This window comes from Dendrobium catenatum, unplaced genomic scaffold (genome assembly GCF_001605985.2).
Source record: "Dendrobium catenatum unplaced genomic scaffold, ASM160598v2 fragScaff_scaffold_1468, whole genome shotgun sequence".
Lineage (NCBI taxonomy): Eukaryota > Viridiplantae > Streptophyta > Magnoliopsida > Asparagales > Orchidaceae > Dendrobium > Dendrobium catenatum.
In genome coordinates, this window is record NW_021319930.1 from 15,843 (window position 1) to 42,663 (window position 26,821).

A 26,821-nucleotide genomic window follows, 5' to 3' on the forward strand; every position below is an offset into this window, starting at 1 on the left:
AAGCTAGTTTGACCAAGTCTAAAGGTGTTGACTTGGTCAAAATGATCATGGATTTACTCATGTCATACCAAGGGATATTTAAGATGTTAAATGATGTGAAATCAAAGGTTCTTAAATCATCGAGTGAATATGAGTGAAGTGGATTCAATCTTGAGTCAAATATTAGACCTTATATGAGGCTTATCAATTGAGTGGAAATGTGTATTCAATACATGGCTTTGACCATAGGTTTGATCATGTAAAATCAAGGCGACTTGGCTTCAAATAAGTTTGAATGGATTTGACTCAAGTTTTGAGATGGGTTTGAAAGCTTTAAGGGGTACTTTTGTCGACATAGGTTGACTTGGTCAACAAAGTTGACCCAAGATTTGGAATTGGGTCCAATAAGTCCTAAAAATTATTTGAAAACATTTAGAAAAGGTTTCAAAGATTGATAATCAAATCAAGTCAAGTCTAGGTCAAAAGTCCAAAAATTCCCTTAAAGGGCATTTTGGTCATTTTGGCCTTGAGTCAATTCTGGGTCAAATTGATTCTAGAAAGATGTGGATTATTTCTTAAAAAGTTAATACCAAGGTCCTGGGAATGATCAAAAGAGTTGGAGGGGGTCTAAGGTCAAATTCCACTGGGTGAAAGGTCCAGTGGCATGGATTGTAAATATTTAAAGGTTTTGTAATCATTGAAATTGGATTTAGTTTATGGTGTTAAAGTCCTCCAAATGAGTTCAAATTTGGAGGGTTGGCCTTATAGGTATGTCGCATCAATATAGAATTGACAGACTTTGAATTAAATGCCAATTGACAGGATTTCAAAGTGATGGAAAAATCACCTAAAAGGGGCTTTAGGACCTAAGTCTTTAGCCTAAGGATTCTGGGTTTGGATTGAATTTAAGATCTGGACTAGGCTTAAGGGCTAGGAGCTAGGAAGATCCTAGGATCTAGGACTCAGGAAGGAATCAAGAGTGACCTCATACAAAAATGAGGTCAACAGATAGCGGCTAAACATAGGTGCTATGATGATGACTGGGTGGAGGTTCGACAAAAACACCTTGGCTGAGGTCTGATGATGGTGACCGGGTGAATGTCTAGTAACATTCAGTTGGTGAAAGTCTGATGGCGCATCCAAGAGGCAAGGGTTTGCTGGTGGTTGTGTTCCTTGAATCTCTAGCCCAAGGTTCAAGCCGTCATAGTCCTCTCAAAAGTACCCCTCAAAGAGTGAGGGTCTATTTATAGATTTTGAGAGTGACATGCGAAGAAAATATGGAGATATCTGAAGCAAATTTGAAGTGCTCCATCAAATGACCAATATTAGTCCTCGATCATTAAACATTTGTTCAACTTTTATCTACCAAAATGATGTCAGAATATAGCGATCTTGGGCTCATTTGATTTCTCTTGTCCAGCTGCTTGTTTCAGCTATAAAGATCATTCGATCATCCAATTAATGCTTTGAAGCTTCTAAATATGCTTCAGACCCTTGATTTGGGCCCATTTGGGCTCGAATTGGACCGATTTTGGTGTCGTTGGTTTCATCTCATTGGCATTCAATTTGACTATAAGTTTGCTAAACTAAAAATTCGATTGGCCACAAATTTAATTTTGAAAGTTTCAATTTTGATAATGCCTTGAGATTCGTGTTCGATCGATACAATTTTTGGTGACGTTTCAAGAATCTATTTCTTTACTCTGGTAATCACATGCAATAAATACATTCTTTATGGAATCACCTTAATAAAACTTTATTAATTTGAAAAAAAAAAAACTTAGTAAGGAAAAAAACAACTGAGTGAGAAGTTTCCTATCAAACATTAGTTAAAATGTAGTTTGAAATCCTTGAAATTACTTTGATATCAGTTTTAAGTAATTAATTTATTATTCATACATTATAATGATCTAAAATGAAATTTAAGAAAATTAAAATATATTTAAAAATGTTAATTAGAATATTTGACCTAGGTTTTCTTTTATGTTAAATTTTTTTTCTTAAAAAGAAAAAAAGACGGGTCATCCTTGCCATCTATTTAGGGGCTATTTGGTTTGAATGTTTGATGAAAAATGAGTATAATTTTTTTTTAAATGTAGGGGTTTTAGAAATTTTGGTATTTGGTTTAATAAAAAGTGAAGGCAAAGTAAGTTTTTGATGAATTTCAAATTTAATATGTAGTTCATTTTTATGTACTTGCTCATTTTTGATCGAATTTCAAATACATCATAAGCTAAGTTTTTTATTATTGCCGACAACCTCCACTATTCACTGTCATCTGCTAGTGTAGCTAGCCACCACTGCTCCCAAATGCACACTAGCTATTGATAGCTCTAGTCACCGCCTGCTCACCACCACCACCTTTAGCCTTTATTAAAGCCATTTTACTTCAAACCAACATAAAATATTACTTTCATTTGTTTTATACTTATGAAAATAATTTCAAATATTCTAAATATATTACATACATATATGTTTTTTCTATTTTAGGAATTGCTCTTTGTGGAAGCCTTTTTCTACTTAAGCTTCTTTATTTTGGAAGAATCTTTGTAAATTTGCTGAAGGATAAAATTAAGTTTATTATTTATGCTGATAGTTGGCTTTCTTCTTATTGGGATTCCTGGATTAATGATAGATCTCTTTATGAGATTATTCCTAATATTAACTCTTACTGGCATAATGTCTTGATTAAAGATGTCATTTCTTATAACTTTTGGTCGTTATATAATTTCTTTCAATATTATCTTCTTTTAATGTTACGACTATTCCTACTCTTAGTTCTTATGTTTTTTGTATTTAATGCTAAGAGATGATTACTCCTCAGTTTAAGTTTTTTCATTTAGAATATTATTTTGGGCATAATAAAGTTGATTGGTTTCATTTTATTTGGCATAAGCATTATGCCTTGCGATACTCTTGTTATGATTGGATGACCATTTTAAACCATCTTAAGACTATCCTTTTAAAAAGGAATATTTAGGTTGTGTTTTATTTAATTCTGATTTAGAGTCTCATTCTCACATGTTTTTTGAATGTGTTTTATATAATTTTTGTATTTTGTAAATTCTATTATCTCAATGAATATTGAACATGATTGCACCTATTTTTTTTTTTTTTTAAATTGCATCAAAGCAACGGGCTCGCTTTGGAATTCGGGGGTTGGTACATTAATTGTCAGCCTGGTCGCCGCCCGCGAATGTCGCGAGAAATCGCTATGGTTAGGAACCTCGTCCCCAATTCAAGACCTCCTTTAGGGTTTATGCGATTCAAACACCTAACAGTTGTCGTTACTGATAGCTTATTTGGGCACTGTGGTCACCTGATTTGGACTTTAAGGGTCTTTTTTTTGGTGGATTTGCGTCGTGTAATATGATATCTGTGGTGGCGGGAGGCGAAGCTGTTCCTCATGGGTCATAGCTCTAGGAAAAAGAAGAAGAGCGGGAGCGGTCGCAAGAACAGGGGCAAAGCTCCTTCCAAAGACCATCACTCTCACCCCGGGGAGGACAACGATTTGTTATCCGAAGAGCTAACCGCTCTGTAAGCTTCTTATTTTTTCTTTCGACGAATTTTGTGCCTGAAAAGTAGTCTAACCTTGCCGTTTTGCTATTTTTGCTCGGAGAATTGGAAACTCCTCATCATCATTCGCCGTCATTAATTTAATAACAATTTTTTGAGGTCTATTTATAAATTATCATTCTTCATTCAATTGCACGAGACGTCAATTTAATTTGAATTTTCCTTGCATCTAGTTATTGCCATTCTGCCTATTGTCCTCGCTAATTCTCACATTAATTTTGCTTGCCCTTCTTAGCTACATCTTCCGCTCCTGCTGTACCTATTCAAAGAGTCTGTCTTTTAAGCACTATTTTATTCTCACTTATTTTCACTTTCTAATTTAATATAATCATTTTTAATGGGCCTTTCTTAATCTTGCCCCACATTTATTTTAAGTTTCTCATTTATACTCCACTTAATTTAGCTATGAGGAAATTAAATGAGTTAGAGAGAAAGTTAAGGAGATTGATAATTTAAGATTTAAACTATATTATTTAGGTATGAGTCGTACTAAAAATGGTGTAAGTGTGATTATAGATACGAGTTTGAAGGATAATATAGTAGAAATTAAAATAATTGGAGATAGAATTAAAGCTTTAAAGATTCCTGTTGATCTTGAGATTATTAATATATAAATACATATAATCCACAAAGTATGTTTGGAATTTGGATATATCCTCAAAATTAAAATTCTTGAATAACTTTAAAGAATTAATATAAATGATATCTCTTGAAGAGAACAATTTTATAGCAGGAGATTTAAATAGACATGTTGGTGGAGTGGCATAAGATTTTAAAACAATTCATGATGACTATGAATTTGGAGAAACTAATGAAGATATTAGGACCGATTTAGATTTTGATTTAGCTTATGAATTTATTATTGTTAATATCTTATTTAAGAAAAGAGAGGAGTATCTCATTATTTATAAGAATGGTTATCGTAAAACTTAGATTTATTTTTTTCTTTTAAGAAAAATAGATTGTTTATATTGCGAAGATTGTAAAATCATTCTGAGTAAAAGCTTATGTACCCAACATTATTTATTAGTTTTGGATTTTAAGATGGATGACAAAATATGAAAAATAAAGTAAAATGTTTTCCTAGAATTAGACATGGGCATTTAAATAATGTTTATAAAATTATTTTTGAGTTTAAGATTCAAGATCTTAAGGTTTTGATTATGTATGAGAAAGATAATGTTATGTAAAAAAATATCTAGTGATACTAAGAATATTGCAAAGTGTGTGCTTGGGATATCAAAAGGAAACGATCTTAATCGTAAAAATAGTCGGTGATGAAATTAATATGTGTAAGAAAATATAAAAAATAACAAGTTTTATTATAAAAATTGGTTTATGTGTAAAAATTTAGAAAATTGGAATAGATATAGAGTGGTCTATAAGGAGTCTATGAAAGTAATATATGATGCAAAGAATATAATTTTTAATGATTTATATAATTAATTAGATAGGAAGTAGGAAAAAAGTTGTATGCATAAGTTATCCAAACAAAGAGATAGGAGAAGTAAAGATCTTGTTCAAGTATATTAAATATTAAGATCAAAAGGTATTTTTATTGGAAGAGAGTATTTAAGAGAAGTGGATAAGATATTTCGATAAGCTTTCCAATGAAGATTGTGAGAATACGATTACTTTTGTAACCTTAGCACCCTAAATGAAAATATTTTTTTTTATTTTTTCGTCGTATTAATAAAAATGAATTTAGAGAGACTTAAAATAAAGAAAAGTGTGGAAAAGGAGTTGGACCCGATGATACTCTAACAGAGGTGTGAAAATACTTAGGAAATGAAATAATTTCTTGGCTTACTAAACTTTTCATTATTATTTTGAAGACTAAAATGATGCCAGGCGAGTGTAGAATAAGTTTGTTGGTTCCTATTTTTAAAAATAAAGGTGATGATCAAGAGTGCAAATTATAGAGGAATTAAGTTAATGTATCATACATTAAAACTTTGGATGAGAATAATTGAGCATAGGTTATAATGTGATGTTAATATTTCTTAAAATCAATTTGATTCATGCTGGGTAGGTGTATTATGGAAACTATATATTTATTGAGAGGTTTGATAGAGAAGAATAGAAAAATAAGGAGGATCTACATATGATATTTATTGATTTATAGAAATTGTATGATAAAATTTTAAGAGAAGTGCTTTGGGGAGTCTTAGAAAGGAAATGAGTTAATAATGCTTATATTCAAGTCATTAAGGATATGCATGCATAAGTTGTTACTTGTATTCAAACACAAGGTGGTTTGACCAAGTATTTTTCTATGTTAGATGGATTACATCGAGGATCAACTTTAAGCCCACATCTTTTTGCTTTACTCATGGAATATTCTTATTTGACATTTGCAAGAGGATGTATCTTAGTGTATGCTTTTTGCTGATAATTGTGGCTTTGGGCAATCAAGTCATTAAAAAGAGTACAAGTTTTAGATACATCTTGTCGATTGTTCAAAGTGACGGTGAAATAGATCGGAATATTATTAGTAGAATTCAAGTTGGATGGTTGAAGTGGAGAAATGCATCGGGCTGTGATAGAAAAGTACCCCTCAATGCGGAAAATTTTTATAAAATTGTGATGAGACTTGCAATGCTTTATGACATAGACTGTTGGCCATTAAAAGAGAAGTATAAAATTAAGTTAATTATTGCAGAGTTGAGGGCGCTCATGTGGATGAGTGGCTTTACTCTTAAAAACATAATGTGAAATGAGTATATATGAGAAAAGGTTAGAGTAGCTCCAATGACAGATAAGATTAGAGTCGCCTTAGATGGTTTGGTTACATAAAATGTCAGCCTTCCGATGACTTGGTAAGGAGAGTAGATGTATTATATTTGACCTAAGTTAAGAAAGTTTGAGGTAGACCTAAAATGACTTTCTAACGAGTAATCATTATTTATTTAATTATTCCCATCATTCGATGCTCTTGACTTCACATTTTGAAGTCCTCAATTTCATGTACATTCTATATGTTTAATTCTGCTATATTAGCTAAGCCTTGCATATCTTTTTTGTTTTATAGTACTTTGTTCCAAAATATTTTTCTCAAATAAGTTAATATTCTCTTATCCATAGGATTATTTTTAAATGATTTGTCAAACAAATTATTATAATATCTTTGTAATATTTTAAATCTCATTAATTTTTATATAGAATTAAAATTTAAAGTTTATTTACCTTTTCAGAGCTAACTCAACCTCACGCTTTTAAGTCAATGTAAAATATAATTTATGATCCTATTTATTTTACTTTTTTATATTTTTCAATTCCTATTTATTAGTTTTAAATAACAATTTGATGCGTTTTGGAAGTACAAACAACAAGGTAATAAGTAAAAAATTGTAGAAATTTGAAGATAATGGTTGATTTTGATTAATACTTCAACAATAATGAAATATACAATTGATATACTATTTGAGAGGTAGATGAGCTCTCCCACATATCCTAGGCACCGCTAGGAACAACTCAAAAAAAAAAAACAACAACAAACACAATCACATAATGAAAATAAAATAATCAAATTACCCTTAAATAAACCATCATATTTTCATTCCAAATTTGAATTCTCAAATCAGTCATCTTTCCTATTATAAAACCTTCCTATTTTCCTTCAAAATGTGAATTCAAATCAGCCCTCTTACCCTAAATTAAATCTTTGTAATTCCCTCCCAAATATGAATTCAAATCAACCCCATTTTCTTAAATAAACCTTTCCTAATTTCCTCCCCAATTTAAATTTAATTAGACATCTTTCCCTAAGTAAACTTTCCTGATTTCTCCTCCTTACATTGTGAATATTAACTCTCCTTGGGCCCCACAAGGTGGGCCCCCCTAGCGTATTAATACTCCCTCCCAAAAGCACACCTTGTTCTCAAGGTGGAAGGATATGAACTTTCTAGTCCTGGGCGATCATATCTAAGTAATTTGGATAGCCACCTTTGATGCTCCTCAATCACCATCCTCTGCTCTAGTAGAAACTTCAGACTCCTTTGGCCTGTCATGACGATAAAGTGTCGCCCCAACAAATAGGGTTGACACTTTTTGATAACTAAGACAATCACCATCAACTCCCGCTCGTATACGAACTTGCGTCGCCCTAGTTGTGAGCACCTGGAAATAAGCAATGGGTCGATGATCCAGCATGAGTATTTCCCTAGGACCTATTCTGATGCATCTGTCTCCACCCTATACACCCACACATGGACATCCTCCTCTTTAAATATCTATATCTTCAACATAACAACCTTAACATCTCCACTCCAACTTCTTCTCCCTCCAACGGTTCCTCCCGTGCATCGTGGATGGTGCTCCCACCTTTTTTCCATCCTCCTTGCATGACCCGATCCCTACGGCTCGGCTCGACCCCCTCCATCTACGATCACCCATTCCTCTTGCCCGAAATGCCTCCAATAGTGGTTGATCACTCCATCACCTCCACTACAAAATTTCATCCTTGCTATTCCCCCATCCGAAAAGCTTGATCCGCCCCTTATCATAGCCCTAGAAGATGAATCTTGATGAAAGAAACTTTCCTCATTGAACTCCTCCTGTCCAATCTCTGTTAAATCTTGATTAGGGTTAGTAATAAGAACCACCAGTGGAGTTTTTGATTGCATTTTCATGAGCTTCCTCATCATCACCTCCAACCTTCCAAATCAGATCTCCATCCGATTCTCCATGGTTGAGAATTTCTCTTCCATTTAGGATTGAAATTGCTCCATTTTGCCTTCCAACGCATCCACCTTCTTTGAGGTCATTGTCACAAAAAAATCTCGCTCTGATTATAATTTCATGCATTTTGGAAGTTAAAACAATGAGATAACAAGTTGAATACTATAGGAATTTGAAGATAGTGATTGGTTTTGATTAATATTTCAATAATAATGAAAGATACAATTGATCTACTATTCGAGAGGTAGATCGGCTCTCCCATAAACTCTAGGCACCGTAGGAATAACTCTAAAAAAATACAGCAAACACAATCACATAATGAAATTAAAACAACCTAATTATCGTTAAATAAACCATCATATTTTTCTCTCAAATCTGAATTCAAATCTGTCATTTCCCTTAATAAAACCTTCTTAATTCCCTCCCAAATCTAAATTCAAATCAATCATCTTTCCCTACCTTCTTAATTATCTCCCAAATTTGATGTAAACAAATTAGAGCAAGGCACAAAGAGAAATCAATCAAGAGAAACAAATCTTACTTTTATAAAATTAAGACATAACTTTGAGAACAAAATAAGATAAGAAAACAACTATCTTTAGAAAAGGCAACTTCCAACGACCAAAACAAAAGAAGACCAACAAAGAAAACAATATTTTTAACAAAAAAAACTATCCTCAGAACATCCTTCAAGAGGACTCCTCACATGTACCGATTGTAGGAAATAAATTTAAAATAAGGTTTAGATATGCAAACCAAGGGTCCACCACAGCTAGGGGTATCCAATGTCCTTTTAACTTCTCCAGCAAATGCCACCAAACCGTCCTCTTTCCTATTATAAAACCTTCCTATTTTCCTTCAAAACGTGAATTCAAATCAGCGTCTTCCCCTAAATTAAATCTTTGTAATTCCCTCCCAAATATGAATTCAAATCAACCCCCTTTTCTTAAATAAACCATTCATAATTTTCTCCCCAGTTTAAATTCAATCAAACATCTTTCCCTAAGTAAACTTTCCTAATTTCTCCTCCTTACATAGTGAATATTAACTCTCCTTGGGCCCCACAAGGTGGGCCCCCCTAGCGTATCAATACTCCCTCCCAAAAGCACACCTTGTTCTCAAGGTGGAAGGATATGAACTGTCTAGTCCTGGGCGATCATATCTAAGTAATTTGGATAACCACCTTTGATGCTCCTCAATCACCATCCTCTGCTCTAGTAGAAACTTTAGACTCCTTTGGCCTGTCATAACGATAAAGTGTCGCCCCAACAAATAGGGTTGACACTTTTTGATAGCTAAGACAATCACCATCAACTCCCGCTCGTATACGAACTTGCGTCGCCTTGGTTGTGAGCACCTGGAAATAAGCAATGGGTCGATGATCCTGCATGAGTATTTCCCTAGGACGTATTCTGATGCATCTGTCTCCACCCTATACACCCATCCATGGACACCCTCTTCTTTAAATATCTATATCTTCAACATCATAACCTTAACATCTCCACTCAAACTTCTTCTCCCTCCAACGGTTCCTCCCATGCATCGTGGATGGGGCTCCCACCTTTTTTCCATCCTCCTTGCATAACCCGATTCCTACGGCTCGGCTCGACCCCCTCCATCTACGATCACCCACTCCCCTTGCTCGAAATGCCTCTAATAGTGGTTGACCACCCCGCAACCTCCACTACAAAATTTCCTCCTTGCTATTCCCCCATCCGAAAACCCTGATCTGCCCCTTATCATAGCCCTAGAAGATGAATCTTGATGAAAGAAACTCTCCTCATTGAACTCCTCCAGTCCAATCTCCTTTCCCTTAGATTCGGCCTAGAAAATCTCTGTTAAATCTTGATTAGGGTTAGTAATAAGAACCACCAGTGGAGTTTTTGATTGCATTTTCATGAGCTTCCTCCTCATCACCTCCAACCTTCCAAATCAGATCTCCATCCGATTCTCCATGGTTGAGAATTTCTCCTCCATCTAGGATTTAAATTGCTCCATTTCACCTTCCAACACATCAACCTTCTTTGAGGTCATCGTCACAAAAAAACCTAGCTCTGATTCTAATTTCATGTGTTTTGGAAGTAAAAACAGTAAGATAACAAGTTGAATACTATAGGAATTTGAAGATAGTGATTGGTTTTGATTATTATTTCAACAATAATGAAAGATACAATTGATCTACTATTCGAGAGGTAGATCGGCTCTCCCATAAACTCCAGGCACCGTAGGAATAACTCTAAAAAAATACAGCAAACACAATCACATAATGAAATTAAAACAACCTAATTATCGTTAAATAAACCATCATATTTTTCTCTCAAATCTGAATTCAAATCTGTCATTTCCCTTAATAAAACCTTCTTAATTCCCTCCCAAATCTAAATTCAAATCAATCATCTTTCCCTAAATAAAACCTTCTTAATTCTCTCCCAAATTTGAATTCAAATCAGTCTCCTTTCTTTAAATAAAGTTTTCCTAATTTCCTCCTCGATCTAAATTCAATCAGACATCCTTCCTTAAATAAACTTTCCTAATTATCTGCCTTGATTTCTTCTTTTTACACAGTGAATATAACTCCCCCTGGGCCCCACAAGGCCCCCCCCCCAAATGTATCATAATTTCATCCTTAATTTATCCTATGTTTTAATAGGATATAATCAAGCAAAAAGATTCATGTAGCTGACCACACGTAGGCTTGTTGTTGTATGTTTTTATAAATTACATTTTCTTTAGATTTCTCATTTAATGGAGGGCATTACCAATATATGGAGCTTCTTCTAGTACTAAGGTTTGGGTAAGAATATTCATTTAATAAAGGATGTGCCAATATATTCAACTTCTGCTAATAGTAGGGTTTGGGGAAGGGTTGATGTATGCCAATGTTTAAAATTGCGTAATCGGGTATTGTGACATTTTTCATTCGTGAGGCGAGGCGTAAGCCTCAAGGCGTTTTGAGGCGCAAGCCTCAAAATCAAAAAATTGCGTAAATATAAATTGTTAAATTTTTTATATACTAATGACTAAATAATATAAAACATAAAAAGGCACAAAATATGACGTGAAATAAAAAATATCCCAATAATAAGACAACATGAAATATAGTTCAACTCAAATTCTATCTTTCCCAAATCACAGTATTCTTTTTCATTAACATATAATTCCAAAAATAAATAGCAATGACATATCACATAAGAATTCATAAGTCATGAGCACTATCCTATCATTTTCATTTTCTTACACTATCAATGACAACCATTCAATCAAATGACATTGAAAATTGTATGTATAAAATAAATCAAGATTGCATAAAATTTAAAAGAAAAAAATTTTAAAAAAAATGAATGAAAACCAAAGGAAGATGTCCATAAATGCGATGGTATAGCAAAAAAATCACATTTAAGTGCAAAGAAGAAGAAGTAAATCTATTTCACCTTTGTCAATAAACCACAAACTCCAACCACGAAGAAGAAGAGCTTTCAGCAGTCGGTCCGTCGAAGGATACTCCAGTCCAACTTGCGGTAGAAGAGAACTCCGAGCAAGAGGCGAAGAGCAGCTCTTGGTGGAAGGAAGTTGATGCCGGTAGAATGGAACGAAGAGGGGAAAATGTCGCTCGAAGAAGGGAGAAGAAACCCTCGGTTCAGAAATGATAGAAGACGCGAGGGGGGTTAAACCAAATAGATAAATATTAAGTTAGGGTTTTGTTTTGTTTTTTTTTATAAATTTTAATTGGCGGACGCCTCAAAAACCAAGGCACGCCTTAGTAAACTTGAGGCGTACGCCTCATTTCATGCTCTCATTGCATGGGCTTTGAGGTTTAAAAGAATGAAATTGCGTTGAGGCGCGCCTCTTATTGCACAATTTTAAACCATGATGTATATATTATTACACATACATTTGCAAAATCATGGAAAGGTTATGTCTGCCCAAGAATCTCATTTTATAATTTCTTTTTGGGGAATTTACCAACATATAACACTTAAAACTCACCTATTTATATATTTAATACCTAAAACTACTAATTTACACTTCCCACACCCAAAATCTATTGATTCCTCACTTCCCACACTCCGTTCCATCTCTGTGACCTGCTCGCGTGCTAGTTCCCATTCACGCATAGGTTCATCTCCTTAGCCTGTTCTTTGTCGATTTCCTGCGTGAGAAAGCCCATTGATGCTTGTGAACGCCCATTTTTTTGTGCGAACTCCCTCCTTTGTCATTCGATTGTTGCCGTGAGTTGAGTGATGTTTTAATTTTTTTTCTTTTGTTTCTTGCCACGAGGTATGCATATAATTTTTATTTTCCACCATTGTGTTTGCAGATTTTTTATTTTATAGTTATGGAGAATGATGGTGAAGTAAGAAGAAAATATGAAGGTGGAAAATAGAAAATGATTAAATTAGAGTATGATTTACTTAATTTTTTTATCCTTAGAGAGAAGGTTAAATAGATTTGTCCATGGTTAGCTAGTCATGAGTTTAAGTTACACTACCATGTTAGTCCTACTTCTCCAAAAGTTTACAAGACAATTTCAAGTGATAATGAGGTGATGCAATCATAGGACAATATACTGACAATCGGTGTGTTGATGTTATTGTTACATTACAAGAGGATGTAGAGGCTGATATGAACTTGGAAGGTTTAGAGCATTGTTCTAGCTCCGACAGAGCTGTTAATGTTGCTTCAAACAACATTGACTTTGAAAGCTTAAGCAGTGATCAACTTATGCAACCAATTAGTGATGATAAAATATTAGAAATTGGTGTTTGCTTTCATAATGCTAGTAGTTTCAAACAGTTCCTAAGATCCACCACCATTACTTAACTTTGGGGTGAAGATAAAGGCTAGCAATAAATATAGAGTTATAGCAACACGCTCACATCGAGGGTGCCCTTGGAGGGTATGTGCATTGCTATGCAGAGATGGTTAGAAATTTAAAGTTATGAGGTTAGATGAATGCATTTGTGTCATGGTGTTAACAGAGCTAGAAATAAACTTGCTACATCAAATTGGGTGGCTTTTGAAATACATTATATTATGAAGAAAAATCCATATATACAACCGAAGCACATTAACAATACCATTTAGACAAAATATAGATTATCATTTCCATATATGCGACTGTGGCGCTCCAGAGAAGTTGCACGTGCAATGGCTTTTGGTGATGTGGGTGAAAACTACAAATGGCTTCTTGCATAAAGAAGTGAGGCATGTGCATGTGTATGCTTGTAGAATGCGATTCTCACTTAGATATGTTTTATATATAATGCATTGCAAGTTGCAGTAACAAAAGATTTGTGGCATGTGCATGCTTGTAGAACCGTCAAATGTCTAAAACTCATTATGTAAAGGGCAATACATGAAGAAATGTTGCTTTAGAACATCAACTAACAAGGAAATAAACCAAGTTAGTACAACACAAATGGGAGACTAAAAAAACAACAACTTCAACTAACATCTCATGTGCATGCATTTCAACCAATTATCACCGACTCATACATAAGCAAGATTCATCTATGGAGATGAGTAGAGACTAGAGAAAAAAACAACAATACAGACCGCTTCTCCTACTGTTGATCCCATGACTCTCCAATAATCCCATAGGATGCATGTTAGGGCATGGTTGCAACATAGATCATTTAGGTAGAGCTGTCCAACATAAACCACTCAGCACAAATCGAGCTCTTTTTCATCATTGCTCGGATTTGCATAACACAAAAATATAGAAATCCTCCACTGTAGCATACTTATAGAAATCCTCTATTACAAATATAGAAATCCTCCACTACAAATATAAAAATCCTCCAATGCAGCAAATTTATAGAGCACTACATTATAGAAATCCTCCACTGCATTGAAAACAACTTCAGTGAAAGAGTTGCAAAACTTCTTATTCCCTCACAACTCCAGCACAACAAAAAATAGAGGGTGTTCTCATGAAAGCTAACCAACGGACCCATCACAGTGAAATAAAGGCAACCGAAGAAAACCAAATTAATATGTGAAAGCCAATCAATCAGCAATCCACCGCATCAACATCTAACAAAAAATATCATGTAAACAAAAAAGCATAAATCATAGCTCAACAAAGAAGAAAACAGAGGGAGTTCTCAAAAAAGTATTCCATCCAACTCCTATCTCTGAACCGCCAAGCAAAAATGACTAAAGCTAGAGCTAGTTCTCACCGGACAAAGAATGACATAGTTGTACAAAAAATTAAGGCATGAATCATATCAGGGCATCACTCAAAACTCATGGGACCAGTAGAACGATGAAGAAGGAGCAGGAGTACTAAGTAGGAGTACTAAGGGAATGAGAAATGAGTGTTCACAAGCATCAAATGGCTTTTTCACGCAGGAAATCGACGGAGAACAGGGTGAAGGAGATGAACCTGCGAGCGAATGGAGCTAGCATGCGTGCGGGTCACAGAGACGGAATAGAGTGTGAGATATGAGGAAATAAGAGATTTTGGGTGTGGGTAGTGTACATCAGTAGTTTTATGTGTTAAATATGTAAATATGTGAGTTTTAAGTGTTAGGTAGGTAAATCCCTTTTTTTTAAATAACATTTTCTCATCTTTGATTAAGATTCAATTTTTGCTATTGATATATCTAAGTTAATCTGAGTCTCTAGATCTTTGATTTATTCCCTCAGCTATTTTATATGAGAACACTAACCTAAATTCAACGAACCTTCTGTCAATCAATGCTGTTTGGGATTTACAGTGCTCTCTTTCCATTTTGGATAGGCTTTGTGCATGATGGGGTTGAGCTGATGTGAGATTTGGAAAGTTACCTGTTTGTACGAGATATTCTTGCTTAGCTAGGTGGTTACATGTTGAAATGAACCATGTAGTTGGATTCTTTTTTCTCCCCTCAAATTAAATAAGCCAAGTGGTTTATTATAAACCTGATTTGACACATCTATTTTTGTGTTCATGCGTTGTAATAGACTGGGAAGTTTACTTTATTGTTTTAGTTATATATCCAGGTCATGAAAATAGTTTTAGTCTGCGTGGAATTTTTAATAATCATTATTAAAAGTTGGTTTAAGAATAATAATTTGATACCAGATATCTAAAAGAGGAGGTTTGTGAGTAGAATTGTGATTGTAAGAATTATTTCTTCTATTTTCAATCTCTTCGTAAGGCTAAATGTGACCAAATTGCACAAATATTAAAAAGAATCTATCTAGAATTTTAGAGAGCCCAAGAGGTTTTATTGATATCATTTGTTTAGGTATTTATATTTCACTTAAGGCTTATCTTTTGTATAGAGGAGGGATAAAGGTCTCGAGATTTTTTCTACATATTTGATATTTGTTACAAATGAGAAGGCTTGGTCAAAAACTAAGGAATCGTGTCGGCCTCTGCTTTGAGAGCTTGTAATTGTGCATGATGTACCATTGTTGATTGTTATATTTTACTTGATGATCTGGGGGAGCACAACCTCTTGTTTTGTGGATCTCATTGTGTAAGTTCTCGTCTTGCTTACTGTGGTTTTGATTGACTTAACTGGCTTTTTGTTGGAGATGTGTTAAGATGCCTGAGGGAAGAGAACATGGAGGCCTGATTGTTGCAAAATCAACATGGGAGCGATGAGTCCTTTTTTGATGGTTATTTTAGCTGAGCCTGTTTTTGCAAAGCTGGAGATATGGTCGAGGAGTTCGTCACATTTGAGCTGAGCAAATTGTGGTTGTGTTAAAAATTGAATCTCAAATTATTGGCTCTGCACTAAAGCCTGAATGATTGGATCATGCTTTCTACTATTTGGTCATTAGTAGACCTATGAACATAAATTCTTTGATCTCGTGTTGCGAAGACCTGTAATCATGTACGAAAACCCATTGTTTTTGTTGATGTAGACGTTACAATTGCGCTATTATTGCATTTGTTGCTTTTTTACTTGGCTTGAATTCTATTGGACTTGTGGGCTTCTTGCCCTGGTATTACATTGTGTCTTGGTACTATGGATTTGTTGCTTTTTAGTAGGCTTGATTTTTTCTAGTAGACTTGTGAGCCTTCGAACCTAGCATCACATCATGTCCAACCACTACAATTTATGGAAGCCTTAATGGACATGTGAGTAGACTCCCATTAAGGTGCCATTGATTGTTTGATTAATATATTTTGTAATCAAAAGTGATGGATTGAAGGTATTTTTCATTACTTGGAATATTTGGAGAATACCAATACGAGTGCCGTGCTTATGCGGGCATAACCACAATGATTGGATTTAATATCCTCTAAAATATTTTTGTATTGTGATTGATTTGAGGGCATATTGATCATGAATTTATCCTTATTTCTACAAGGCCTTAAAGATGAAACATGTATCTACTTTTGGGTGACATTAGAGGATAAAACCAATGAACTACAAAGATCGATGGAGAGAGAAATCCTCTATTGAAGTGTCTTTGTGAGCTTTGAAAATGCTCATGAGCTCCAAGGATGAGCCGTCACATTGAACTCTTTTGAAGTCTAGGGCCTGGATGCTAAGCATTATGGAGTTTTCTAAGAAATATTATTTCAATTATCTAGATGTCTACCTTGATTGAATTTTATACTATTCACAATTTATGTTAGACATGGGTATTAAAGTTTTCTATGGGCACAAGCTCCCAGGGTTAATTTGTCTTAGGTGGGGTGACTTTGTCAGCTAGACCTAATTGATATTGTTGGGTGATTTTGGTCTTTTTTCAGGACACTTGTGTGGCATGATTAAATTTTAATAGTGGGCAGATTCATAGATGTCAATGACGTAAAATAGCACGTGCCTTGGCGCACGGCGCGGCACGGCGGACCCGCGACACCATATGTATGGCTTGACACAGATGTTTAAAATGGCTCGCGCAATTTGCACCAAATCAGCACCATGGCTCATGGCACACGAAGCAAAATAGCACGCGCCATTGTTTTTTAAAAAAATTTAATATAAGTATAAATATTTTTTATATTTATTTATTTATTTTTATTTTTAAGATAACATATTTTCTAATTTTTAAATACAATAAAAGTGTTAAGATAAATGTTTGATAGCTCATTGCTTGTAATATTTTAAATTTTGAGATAAATTTTTAATATAATTATAAATGATGATTCCCAATAAGGGTAGATTAAATTCTTATAAAATCATTAACCTTTAAAGAAATGATTGTAATATTTTGAAATATGAAATATTTGGGTGTTGTTTATTTGAACTTATACATGCTTATGGTTGCCTTTCATTATTATTATAGATTGTCTTTCAGTTTAATGATATTTCATATTCATGCTTTTTATTTTTATAATTCTTGTATAATTTGTGCCATATTCAAAATAATGCGCGCTGCGCCGTCCGCTATGCGCCATGGCTCCAAAGGGACCTTTGCACTGTAGTGCAACATTTGCCGTTAACAAGTATGGGCGGATTGACAGTTCACATAGATAAGACTATATTTCTACTGATTGTTTACAGATTAGAACTTATTTTGAAGCTTAGAAAATATGTGTCAGGATACTGAGGATCAGCAAACGTTTTGAAGTTTTACTCTATGAACTATGGATTATAATCACAAAATAGGTCTTGGCTAGTTTTTGTTTATTGCTCTGTTGGCTAGTTTAGCCTATTGCCCTGTTATTTCTCTTAATTGCTCTTTATTTTTTTTTTCACGGAAGTTTGATTTCCTTATTATTTTGCTCTTGTTTTAGGGCTGCAATTTTCCAGGAAGACATAAAAGTTGTATCTGAAGCAACACATACTCAGCTCATAATAAATCTCAGGTCTTTAATTTTATATTTGCTATTAATTTGGTTTCACCAAGTATTCTAGCTTGATGACGCGCAGTGCTTATAAGAAAAATAAATGAACAGACCTTACTGGACTGATATTTGTGTTGAAGAACTTAGTCTTTCAGCCCTCCTTTTAGTAAGGTTATGCTTTGTTTCACTTAGCTTGTTGAAGTTCTTTTCATAATCTGGGAATTAACCCTTAAAAATTTCAGATTTCTTCCTGGTTATCCTCACAAGTGCCCCAAGTTACAAATAGTGCCAGAGAAAGGTTTATCAAAGAAAGATGCTGATCGCTTGCTCTCTTTGCTTGTTGATCAAGTGAGCCAAATCTCCCTATTCATGTTTCCAGTTTTTATTTTTATTTTCTACCATTTCAACAACATTGTGATCTTAACTATGACTATAGTTGCTATCTTCTATGCTGTTGCCAGCTGTCTTTGCATAATTTTTTATTAGATCTATATGCTATAATGTTTCGTCAACTTAGCTTTTCATCCAGGCCAAAATGAATTTGGAGTTATTTATTGAGTATTTTAGCTTAACATAGTACTTCTAATCCTTATGTCTTCCTGATAACTTCCATGCAGGCAAATATTAACTCTCGAGAAGGTCGAGTTATGATTTTTAATCTTGTAGAGGCGGCACAGGAATTTCTATCCGAAATTGCTCCCATAGAACAAACAGTTGAATCTGTAAGCCAGCTTCTTTTAGGTCTTAAAAGATTTTAGGGGATAATTTATTCACATCCCTCTGTTTCTTATTAAATTTCAATTATTGGAATGCTCTCGAATGTTTGCCCATTCATGTTATTTTGAATCTCTTTAATTTGTTGATTTGTGTGTTATAGTTGGGGATGCATCCTGCATTATTTAAGACATCGATGGTTGAACTTGATGCATTCTCAAGCAGTCATGCTGATGCAGTCACACAAGAAGAAACAGACACAATGGATAGAACTTAAAACAAACTTTATTAAAATAGAAACAGACAGCTAAGACTTGACAAACACAACAAGAAATATTAGAAGAAATAAAGGAAAATAAAAAGATGCTATCCTCAGACAACCGCAGAGTGGGTTCCTCACATGCATCAAATAGTAGATTAAATAAAAGAAGTGCATAAGACTAGCAAACCGATGGTCCACCACTGCAAGACTGTCCCAAATGCTTCCAAATCAACCAAGACACGACACCCTAAAGTTGCTTCACTGTTGAGAAGAAGGATACAGATGGAGTGACACTTGCGGAGAGAAGAAGAGGTTAGAAGCCCGAGAAGAAAGGGTGGAAAGAGCCCGCAGGATTTCCGGAGGGGATGAGAAAAGAAGGGTGGAAAGAGCCCGCAGGATTTCCGAATAAACCCGCAGGTTAATAGCAAACTATGCTCACAAATATCAACTGCTTTCCTTTTTATCATCTTCTCATATTTATAGGCATAGAAAAGGAATGTCAAAAGCCACCTTAATTAATGCTCACAACATCCCAAGCATTAATTTCCATAGGATTTCCAAATGCAATTTCAGAAAACATCCCAGCATTTCACGGAACCAAGGAGCCAGCATCATGGTAAGCAAGCAGGCCGAGAAATCAAAGCAACACAGCCACGGGAAAATACATCCCAGTTCGGAAAATCAGAGGCCGGTTGGACTCCCAAGGGAAAAAAATACTTTATTATAAATTCTAATGCTTTGAATTCAGCCACCAATAAAGAGCAAGCCACGGTTCTCCAAGAGACAAGAAGAAAAGGGGAAGGGGAAGGGACAAGGCCACTCCAAAAGTAAATCTTCTTAATGAGGTACCTTTTTGGATAATAATGAGCTACTAAACTCCAGCTTCAAGCAACTAAAAGAACAAGCTCAACGCCATGTGCTCCAAAACAGCCAACCCGAGAACCATCAGTGGCCAAGGACCAATCGAGCCAGCAAACCAAAGGTCTACTAAGCTTTATGCACAATCTACCATGATCATTGGATGCTTTCCCATCATTGGATAGATAAAAAAGAAAAGAAAATAAAATAGAAAATAAAATATATTATTGTTCAAATAAAATAAAAAGTACAGAAATTCTTGATAACATCACATGCTCATCTATTTTATTTATTTGTTTGTCATATCAATGTGTGCCTTTTCTTGTATGGTATGATGTTAGTACTTGTCAACATTATAGAAAGCTGCTTTGCAAAAATACAGCTTGAAGTGAATGGGAGTTTGATTTGTAACATAAGTCATGATCCAGAATCACACAAGAGTTCATACCTGAATCATTTCAACCAGACATAATGTACCCTGCTGCTGGATTTTCCACGGAAATGTTTGAGTAAAATCCTCTGTTGAAGAAAATTATACTAATTAGGAGAAAGAGAGGGAAAGGAGTATTGGTCTCTCTTCGTTTGGAAACAATCATTTTATAATTTTTGTTATTGTTTCCTCCAGTGCAAAGTTATTTTATACATCTAAGATTTCAAATCTTATGATAATTTGTTAATGTATTATTCTTGCGGACTATTTATGATCTGTTCTCATTCATCTTTGGTAGGTTTCTTACTTGGGTTCGGTTGGAAAGGACCGGTCAATTAAGGATGATTCAGTAGTTCTTGGTGGCTGTAGGTTATATCCTGATGGTCCTTCCGTTTGTGGTTCAATTGATCTGTATGGCGATTTGTGCAGCGACGAAATGTTGTGGGGTCGCCTTGGAACGAGAGTTGCTAATGACAACTCTGGTAAACCTTCTGAAGGACAAGCTAGACCCTTCATCAAAACCAGAACTAAAGATTTTCACTCAGATTATCTGGTTCGACAGCATTTGCAGCAGCCCGGATTTTCCCCGGCGCCGTCTGCAAGAACCACCTGATCACCTCCTCGAGTCCAGCAGAAGATCCGCCGTCCGGGACCTCCTCCTCGAATGGTAACAGACGAAGGTTTCCGGAGGTTCTCGGAAGGGATTCGAGGGTTTTAGTTGTACTCACGAAAGAAAAGATGGCAGATGGACAACACGACGAAGCTTCGCTTTTCTCCTCTCGATTGGAGCCGAACAGCACGACGAAGCTTCGCTTTTCTCCTCTCGATTGAAGCAACGCTTTTCTCCTCTCGATTGAAGCCGAACAGCACGACGACCTTCGCTTTTCTCCTCTTGATTGAAGCCGAACAGCACGACGAAGCTTGCTTTTCTTCCGATGGACGAAGCTTGCTTTTCTTCCGATGAATTTATAACCCGCTCGTATTGAGCGGGTTTCTAATTCACGCAAAACAGTCTCCGTAATACACTCCTAACACATCCGGTGATTTCGTTTTGTTCCGCTCAAATTTACCCAAACAACCAAATATAGTAAATACAGGTATTTGTTTTACTTTACACTCCTAATTCAGGCAACCAAACAGCCCCTTAACTATAAATGTATGCTCAACATTTTAACTTAGTATCGCTTCATCTATTGCAATGAGATTCTCAACAGCTAGATAGGGAAGTGAAATTGGAATGATGGGGCTTGTGGAAGTAATAATTGTAATAGAAATCCTTCCCATAAAAGAATTAACACATATTCTTGAGTTTTGAATGTTCCTTGATTAGATGTAAAAGTTTTTATTCATCAATTAATCAATAATTCAAGTTCGAAGCATTGGTTTCAATTTATATAAATAGGGTTACAATTACAAGATCAAATCATTTATGTTTAAATTTTAAATTTAGTTCTATTTTAAATGATATCTAATCTATCAAAGTATATAACTTTAAGCCTATCATTATCCAAAGAGGATTATTAAACCTATTAAAATAAATCAACAAAAAAAATGAAAATTTAGCTAAAAAATAGAAATTAGCTTAAAAATGCATTATAGCAGATTTGGTTCAGTCCTCTTGTGGCTTGGTTTATTTCTTATATTAGGCCTATGGCAATTTTAGCTTTTGTTGGGCTGTTTGAGCTAATTATTGTCCTGCACTGCATCAATTTTATTTATTTATTTATTTTATTTTTATTCTGCACTGCATCAATGTTTTGATTACTTGGTTAATAAAGAAAGGCTTAAGTTTTCAGATCTAGTTGCTCACATTAAAAATTTAAATGGCAGTTACAAATAGGATGAAAGTGGAGAATAAATTGACTTGTGTAGGATAGGAAGTGTGTAAATCAGCGTAAATGGAACCAATTATTTTGTTTTTATTTCTAAGATAAAGCTTTACTTAAGTTAGCAATTTGGCCTACTTGAGTAAAACAATGTAAACAGTAAGCCACAAGCTAGTTTGATAGTTGTGTTCTTTCTGTTACCAGAGGAACCATTGATAGTATTGGTGATTTGGACTCATTAGCTAGGATTACTTCTAAAAGTATAGGATTTTTTAATTTTAAAATTCTGCTGTACAGCTGATCAACTTCTTAGCTCGGAGACCTGAAAGAACCCTAACGCGAGCTTATAGACAGATAAGCGGATGTATTTATAAAATTATATCCTACATGCGTATGTGAGAATATTTAACAACTAATCGTATTATTAGGAATATCCAGAAATAAAGTTATATTTGTGATTTTATTATAAACCTAGAATTTATGAATACATCAGGTTACTGATATTAAGTGATATTGACAAATCAGTATACCCATTGAACTTGAGATCTCTTTTGCTACTGTGCCAATCATCTTTCACTGAGCTGAAGGTGGCTAAATTCAGTCCCACTAGCCCCACCAGTGAATGAATAAGTTAAGGAATATATGCTATTATCGATTTGATATTTAATCATGTTGAAGTAGTATATTTGTCTAATTTCTTTCCATGCAGAGTGAAATACACGAAGTGGCATGTCTGATGTTGCATACTAGTATCCAACATGATATAATAATGCCCTTTTGAAGTGCCCAGGCTTTACAATGTTTAGCCATTATTCATGTTACATGTGTCCTTGTCAAACATCTCATTCTTGGCTTGGCTGCAGGATCTTGAACTTTTGGAGCAAAATGAGAACTCTGATGATTCGGAACCAGATGACAAATCGTTCAGTTCACATTCTAGTACAGGGAAGCAGGAGTCTGAATCTCATTGCAGGAAGAAGGATCTGCTTATGGTATGTAGCAGCGATTCTTGAGTTTTTGATTTATAGAAGTCTCATGATCATGGACTTAATTGTTTTCCCTTAATCTTAGGTGCATTTACTTCATCTTGCTTGCTCTCCTGATAGAGCACTTTCTCATGCTTTGCCAGTAATATCATCAGAGTTGTACAACTTGGGGGTATTCTATTCTTTCAATATCTACTCTAGTGAAGAATTTCCTTGTTTTTCATGAGTTATTTCTACGCTTCATTTAATTTGGAACGATTCAGATGATTTCAGAATGGGCTAAGGATCTATCTAATGGATCTCCAATAACATTTAGTAAAGTTTTTGCTCATGCCTTTGAGCATCACATGGTTAGCTTATCTTTGTATGCACTTGTTTTTTTTTTATTTCACCTCTTTGTTTGGGCAAAAGGAAAGTTGTGATGCTGATTTTTTTTTGAACTTCCGTTTACAGAATGTCTCGAGAATCTCTGAATTTTGGAAATATGCCAACAATTTTACTGGAGATAGCAGGTCATCTCTTCTGAGTTCCCGCTATTTGAATGACTTCGAGGAAATACATTCTCTTGGTAAGTACATGAATTTGTGAAGCATCGTTTTACTAATTATATTCATAATGTCTATTTTCAGTTTTATGGCTTCTTTATTATTCAGAAATTGCATTAGCATGCTTGCTTGATTTTATTTACTACTTGAATAAACCTAAAGGCAATAGTGTTGGTGAAATTTTGTCATCGTCAACGTATTGAGATATTTTGTGATCAAATATGATAGAAAATAATATATTTTTCTGAATGGACTCAATAACAAAACTCACAATTTTATATTTTAGCAAAGATTTTTCAATATTTGGTTGAATGGGGTTTGTTTTATTGTGGTGTACGGATGCCCTATAGCGGCAAGCCCCTATAGTTAGTTATATCTTAATCATTTGTTACTTGAGAACACTTTTGATTAAACTAGTAATTTTTTTCTAGTCATTAAAACATTGACTAATATTTTATTTTTGAGTTTGAGAAATTCTTGTTAAAAAATTTTGTCTTTGAGAATTTTAAGGGAGATGTGATCAACTTTAAATCAAATTTTTTAAGAATGGATGTCGAAGGAGGAAGATATAAGAGCACTTGATTATGAGAAACTCAGAGGTGATCAAATTATCTTATGTTGGGTTTTACATTTAAAATTAAATTTTTGTTTGAGTTGATCAGTTTGATTTAGACAATTGAGGCTTATATTCTAATAACACAGGTTAAAGGAAATGACCCAGAATATGAGGGTTTATTAGGTGACTGGAGTCAACATTAGCCTCGAATCCTAGATCTAAGGTGAGGACTACTAAATTGTAATACCTCAAACTTATGTCTAACAAGATGCATGGGACTTACAAACATACACCTCAAATGAGGCTAAGTTAGGGTCATTTGAGGTAAGATAAACATGCCTAAGGATTTGGTTTAGGACTTTGTGAAATTCATCTAATTGGATAAGGTGAATTTCAATAGGAAGGGCTTTTAAAGAGGAATATAGAATTTACATTTTAATTGTCATGAAAGGATAATATCTCTTGTTTTAGTTAAATGAAAGGATATTTATAGTTTGGGTCTTAGTAGAGGGATTATCCACTTGATTAGGGATCAAATAGAGGAAGGTCATGAAATACCTAAAGCTTTGGAGCTAAAGGTTTGGAAGGTGTAACCTATAGCTTGGAGGCTAAGGATTGAGTAAGAATCCTGACAACTTCATGATTGAGGGAAATGTGATAGAACTTATAGCTTTTAGGCTAATAATTAGAGGGTCCTCTTCAGCTTTTAGGCCAAATGAGAAGTGAGCTAACACTTAGCCTTTGAACTAATGTTAAGAGAAGTTCCTATGGGTTTTGAGGCTAAGAAAAGAAAGGGAATCCCATAGTTTCAAGGCTAGGGAATGATGTACTTCTTATGGCTTTTAGGCTTAGGAAGTTGGGGAATTTTCTACAAGTTTTGGGTTCATAGAAAAAGGAAGGGGAATGTGCAACTTTAGGGGTTGCAAATTAGGGAAGATTCTTTGAACTTTAGGTATTCAAAGAGAGATAGTCATTTGTTTAATTGGGGCTAAACAAATAAAAAAAAAAAAGACTAGGGTTTGGGCATTACGTCTATGGGGAATGATCATTTGTTGATTTTGTATAAAGAAATATGATAAAAAACTTAGCATTTGGTTCTAAGAATCACTAGCGCTCTTTAGAGTTCATTTTGGAACCTCTATGTGAGCTTAAAAAGCAATTAGAAAGAGAAAATTGGATATGTTAACTCAAGTTGAATTTAGTCCAATTCAAATTAGAATGCTAGGATATCCTTTAGGGTGTGGCGCTCCTAAAGGGTGCTAATATTCATTCATTTGGGGGTCGTTGAATGCAAGCCCAAGGACCTTATGCTCATTAGCATCCTCTTTCGGCTCTCACATGAGAGAAAATAAGTGGAAATCATTGGATTTCCATTATTTTGCGGAGGGGACAGTGGATATGGGATTATTTTTGGGTTTAGAAAATATAATGCTGGGGTTTCTAAGGACCTAAGGGTTCGGGAGGTGTCAACCACATACCTAAGGTTTATAGACCTAGATTTTCTAAGTTTAAGGAATTTTATATTGCTGAAGCTAATATCAGACGGTTCTGACCATAGCGCCTATACCTTGAAGAGGTATAGACGACTTAGATGAGTGAAATCTCACTGTCCAAGTTGTTTTGGCTATTACCTCCATTGTCACATGCTCGCGCGGAGTTGGTGGATAAAGGAGAAGAAGCCTTTGCCTTCATTGACTGAGAAAATAAGGAATTGCATCAGCTCCATACTGGTGGTTTTGGAAATGGAAGTGAACAGTAGCAATTTTCCATGGGCTTTGTCCTCAAGATTGAATATAGCTATCCAAAAACTCTCAATTTGGGCTTGAATTGAGTTCAAATCGAGTTTGATTTGGATTAATTTAAGTTGATTTGATTTAAATTTGGGTTTAATTAGACTTAATTTGGGCCCGATTTGAGTCGATTTGGGTTTAATGAGGCTCAATTGAGTTGATTGAGTTCAATCGAACTCAATTGGGTCTGATTCAACTCGATCTGAGTCGAGTTGGCATAAAAATATATGTCAACAAAGAATATCACCAAGTTTGTATTTTATGCAACAAAATCTTAAGAAGTGGTTATGAGAAGTCACTAAACCTACCATTTAAGAATGATGATAGCATGACTAATAGAACAACTTTGAGTGTAGATGCTAGTGAGTAAAGAATTGTAGGAACAATTATTGTGACGAGAACAAATGCATTTTTTTCTCTCTTCTTTTATTTTTATCCTATTTTCCTTTTTTTTGTTATTTTTGAGGTTGTAGGGATTGGGTCATTTTTGGCAAGGAGTTGAGGGACATTGAAGATCGTCGAGTTAGGTGAGGAGGAGATTGTATCGTGGTGGTTGAGGGTGGAAAAGATCATTGGCAACTGGTGAGGTTGAGGATGTTGAGATGGTGGTCAACTAGAGAGGGAGGGAGATTCGAGCATGTTTTGTGTGAGCGAAGCTCGTGATAAGTATGACGATTGTGATTAAGAGGTATGACTACTAGTTGGTCGCCTTAGCTAGGGTTGAGAGGTCCGACAAGAGCAGTTCAATGTGGTTGAGGGAGAGAGACAGGTGAAGGAAGGAAAGTGGAACTAACAAGTGAGTATTAGTGCAGAGAGGAGTGTAGGTTCACGGAGGTTGCAATCATTGAGGGAAGACGTCAACAACTAAGTAGGGAGTGATGAG

At 34.9% G+C, this 26,821-nt stretch overlaps 1 protein-coding gene across 1 annotated transcript in view; it reads left to right on the plus strand.

The window, feature by feature from the left end:
- Positions 1–3,124: 3,124 nt before the first annotated feature.
- The window catches only part of LOC110114565 (eIF-2-alpha kinase GCN2), a gene marked incomplete at its 3' end in the record, with an annotated part of 61,402 nt that continues 37,705 nt past the window's right edge, over positions 3,125–26,821 (plus strand). The window contains 10 exon segments of the mRNA XM_020847486.2: positions 3,125–3,516; positions 17,921–17,992; positions 18,083–18,142; positions 18,214–18,319; positions 18,589–18,693; positions 20,534–20,833; positions 22,925–23,053; positions 23,133–23,219; positions 23,311–23,397; positions 23,501–23,615. Of these exon segments, the coding sequence (XP_020703145.1) occupies positions 3,386–3,516; positions 17,921–17,992; positions 18,083–18,142; positions 18,214–18,319; positions 18,589–18,693; positions 20,534–20,833; positions 22,925–23,053; positions 23,133–23,219; positions 23,311–23,397; positions 23,501–23,615 (1,192 nt within the window).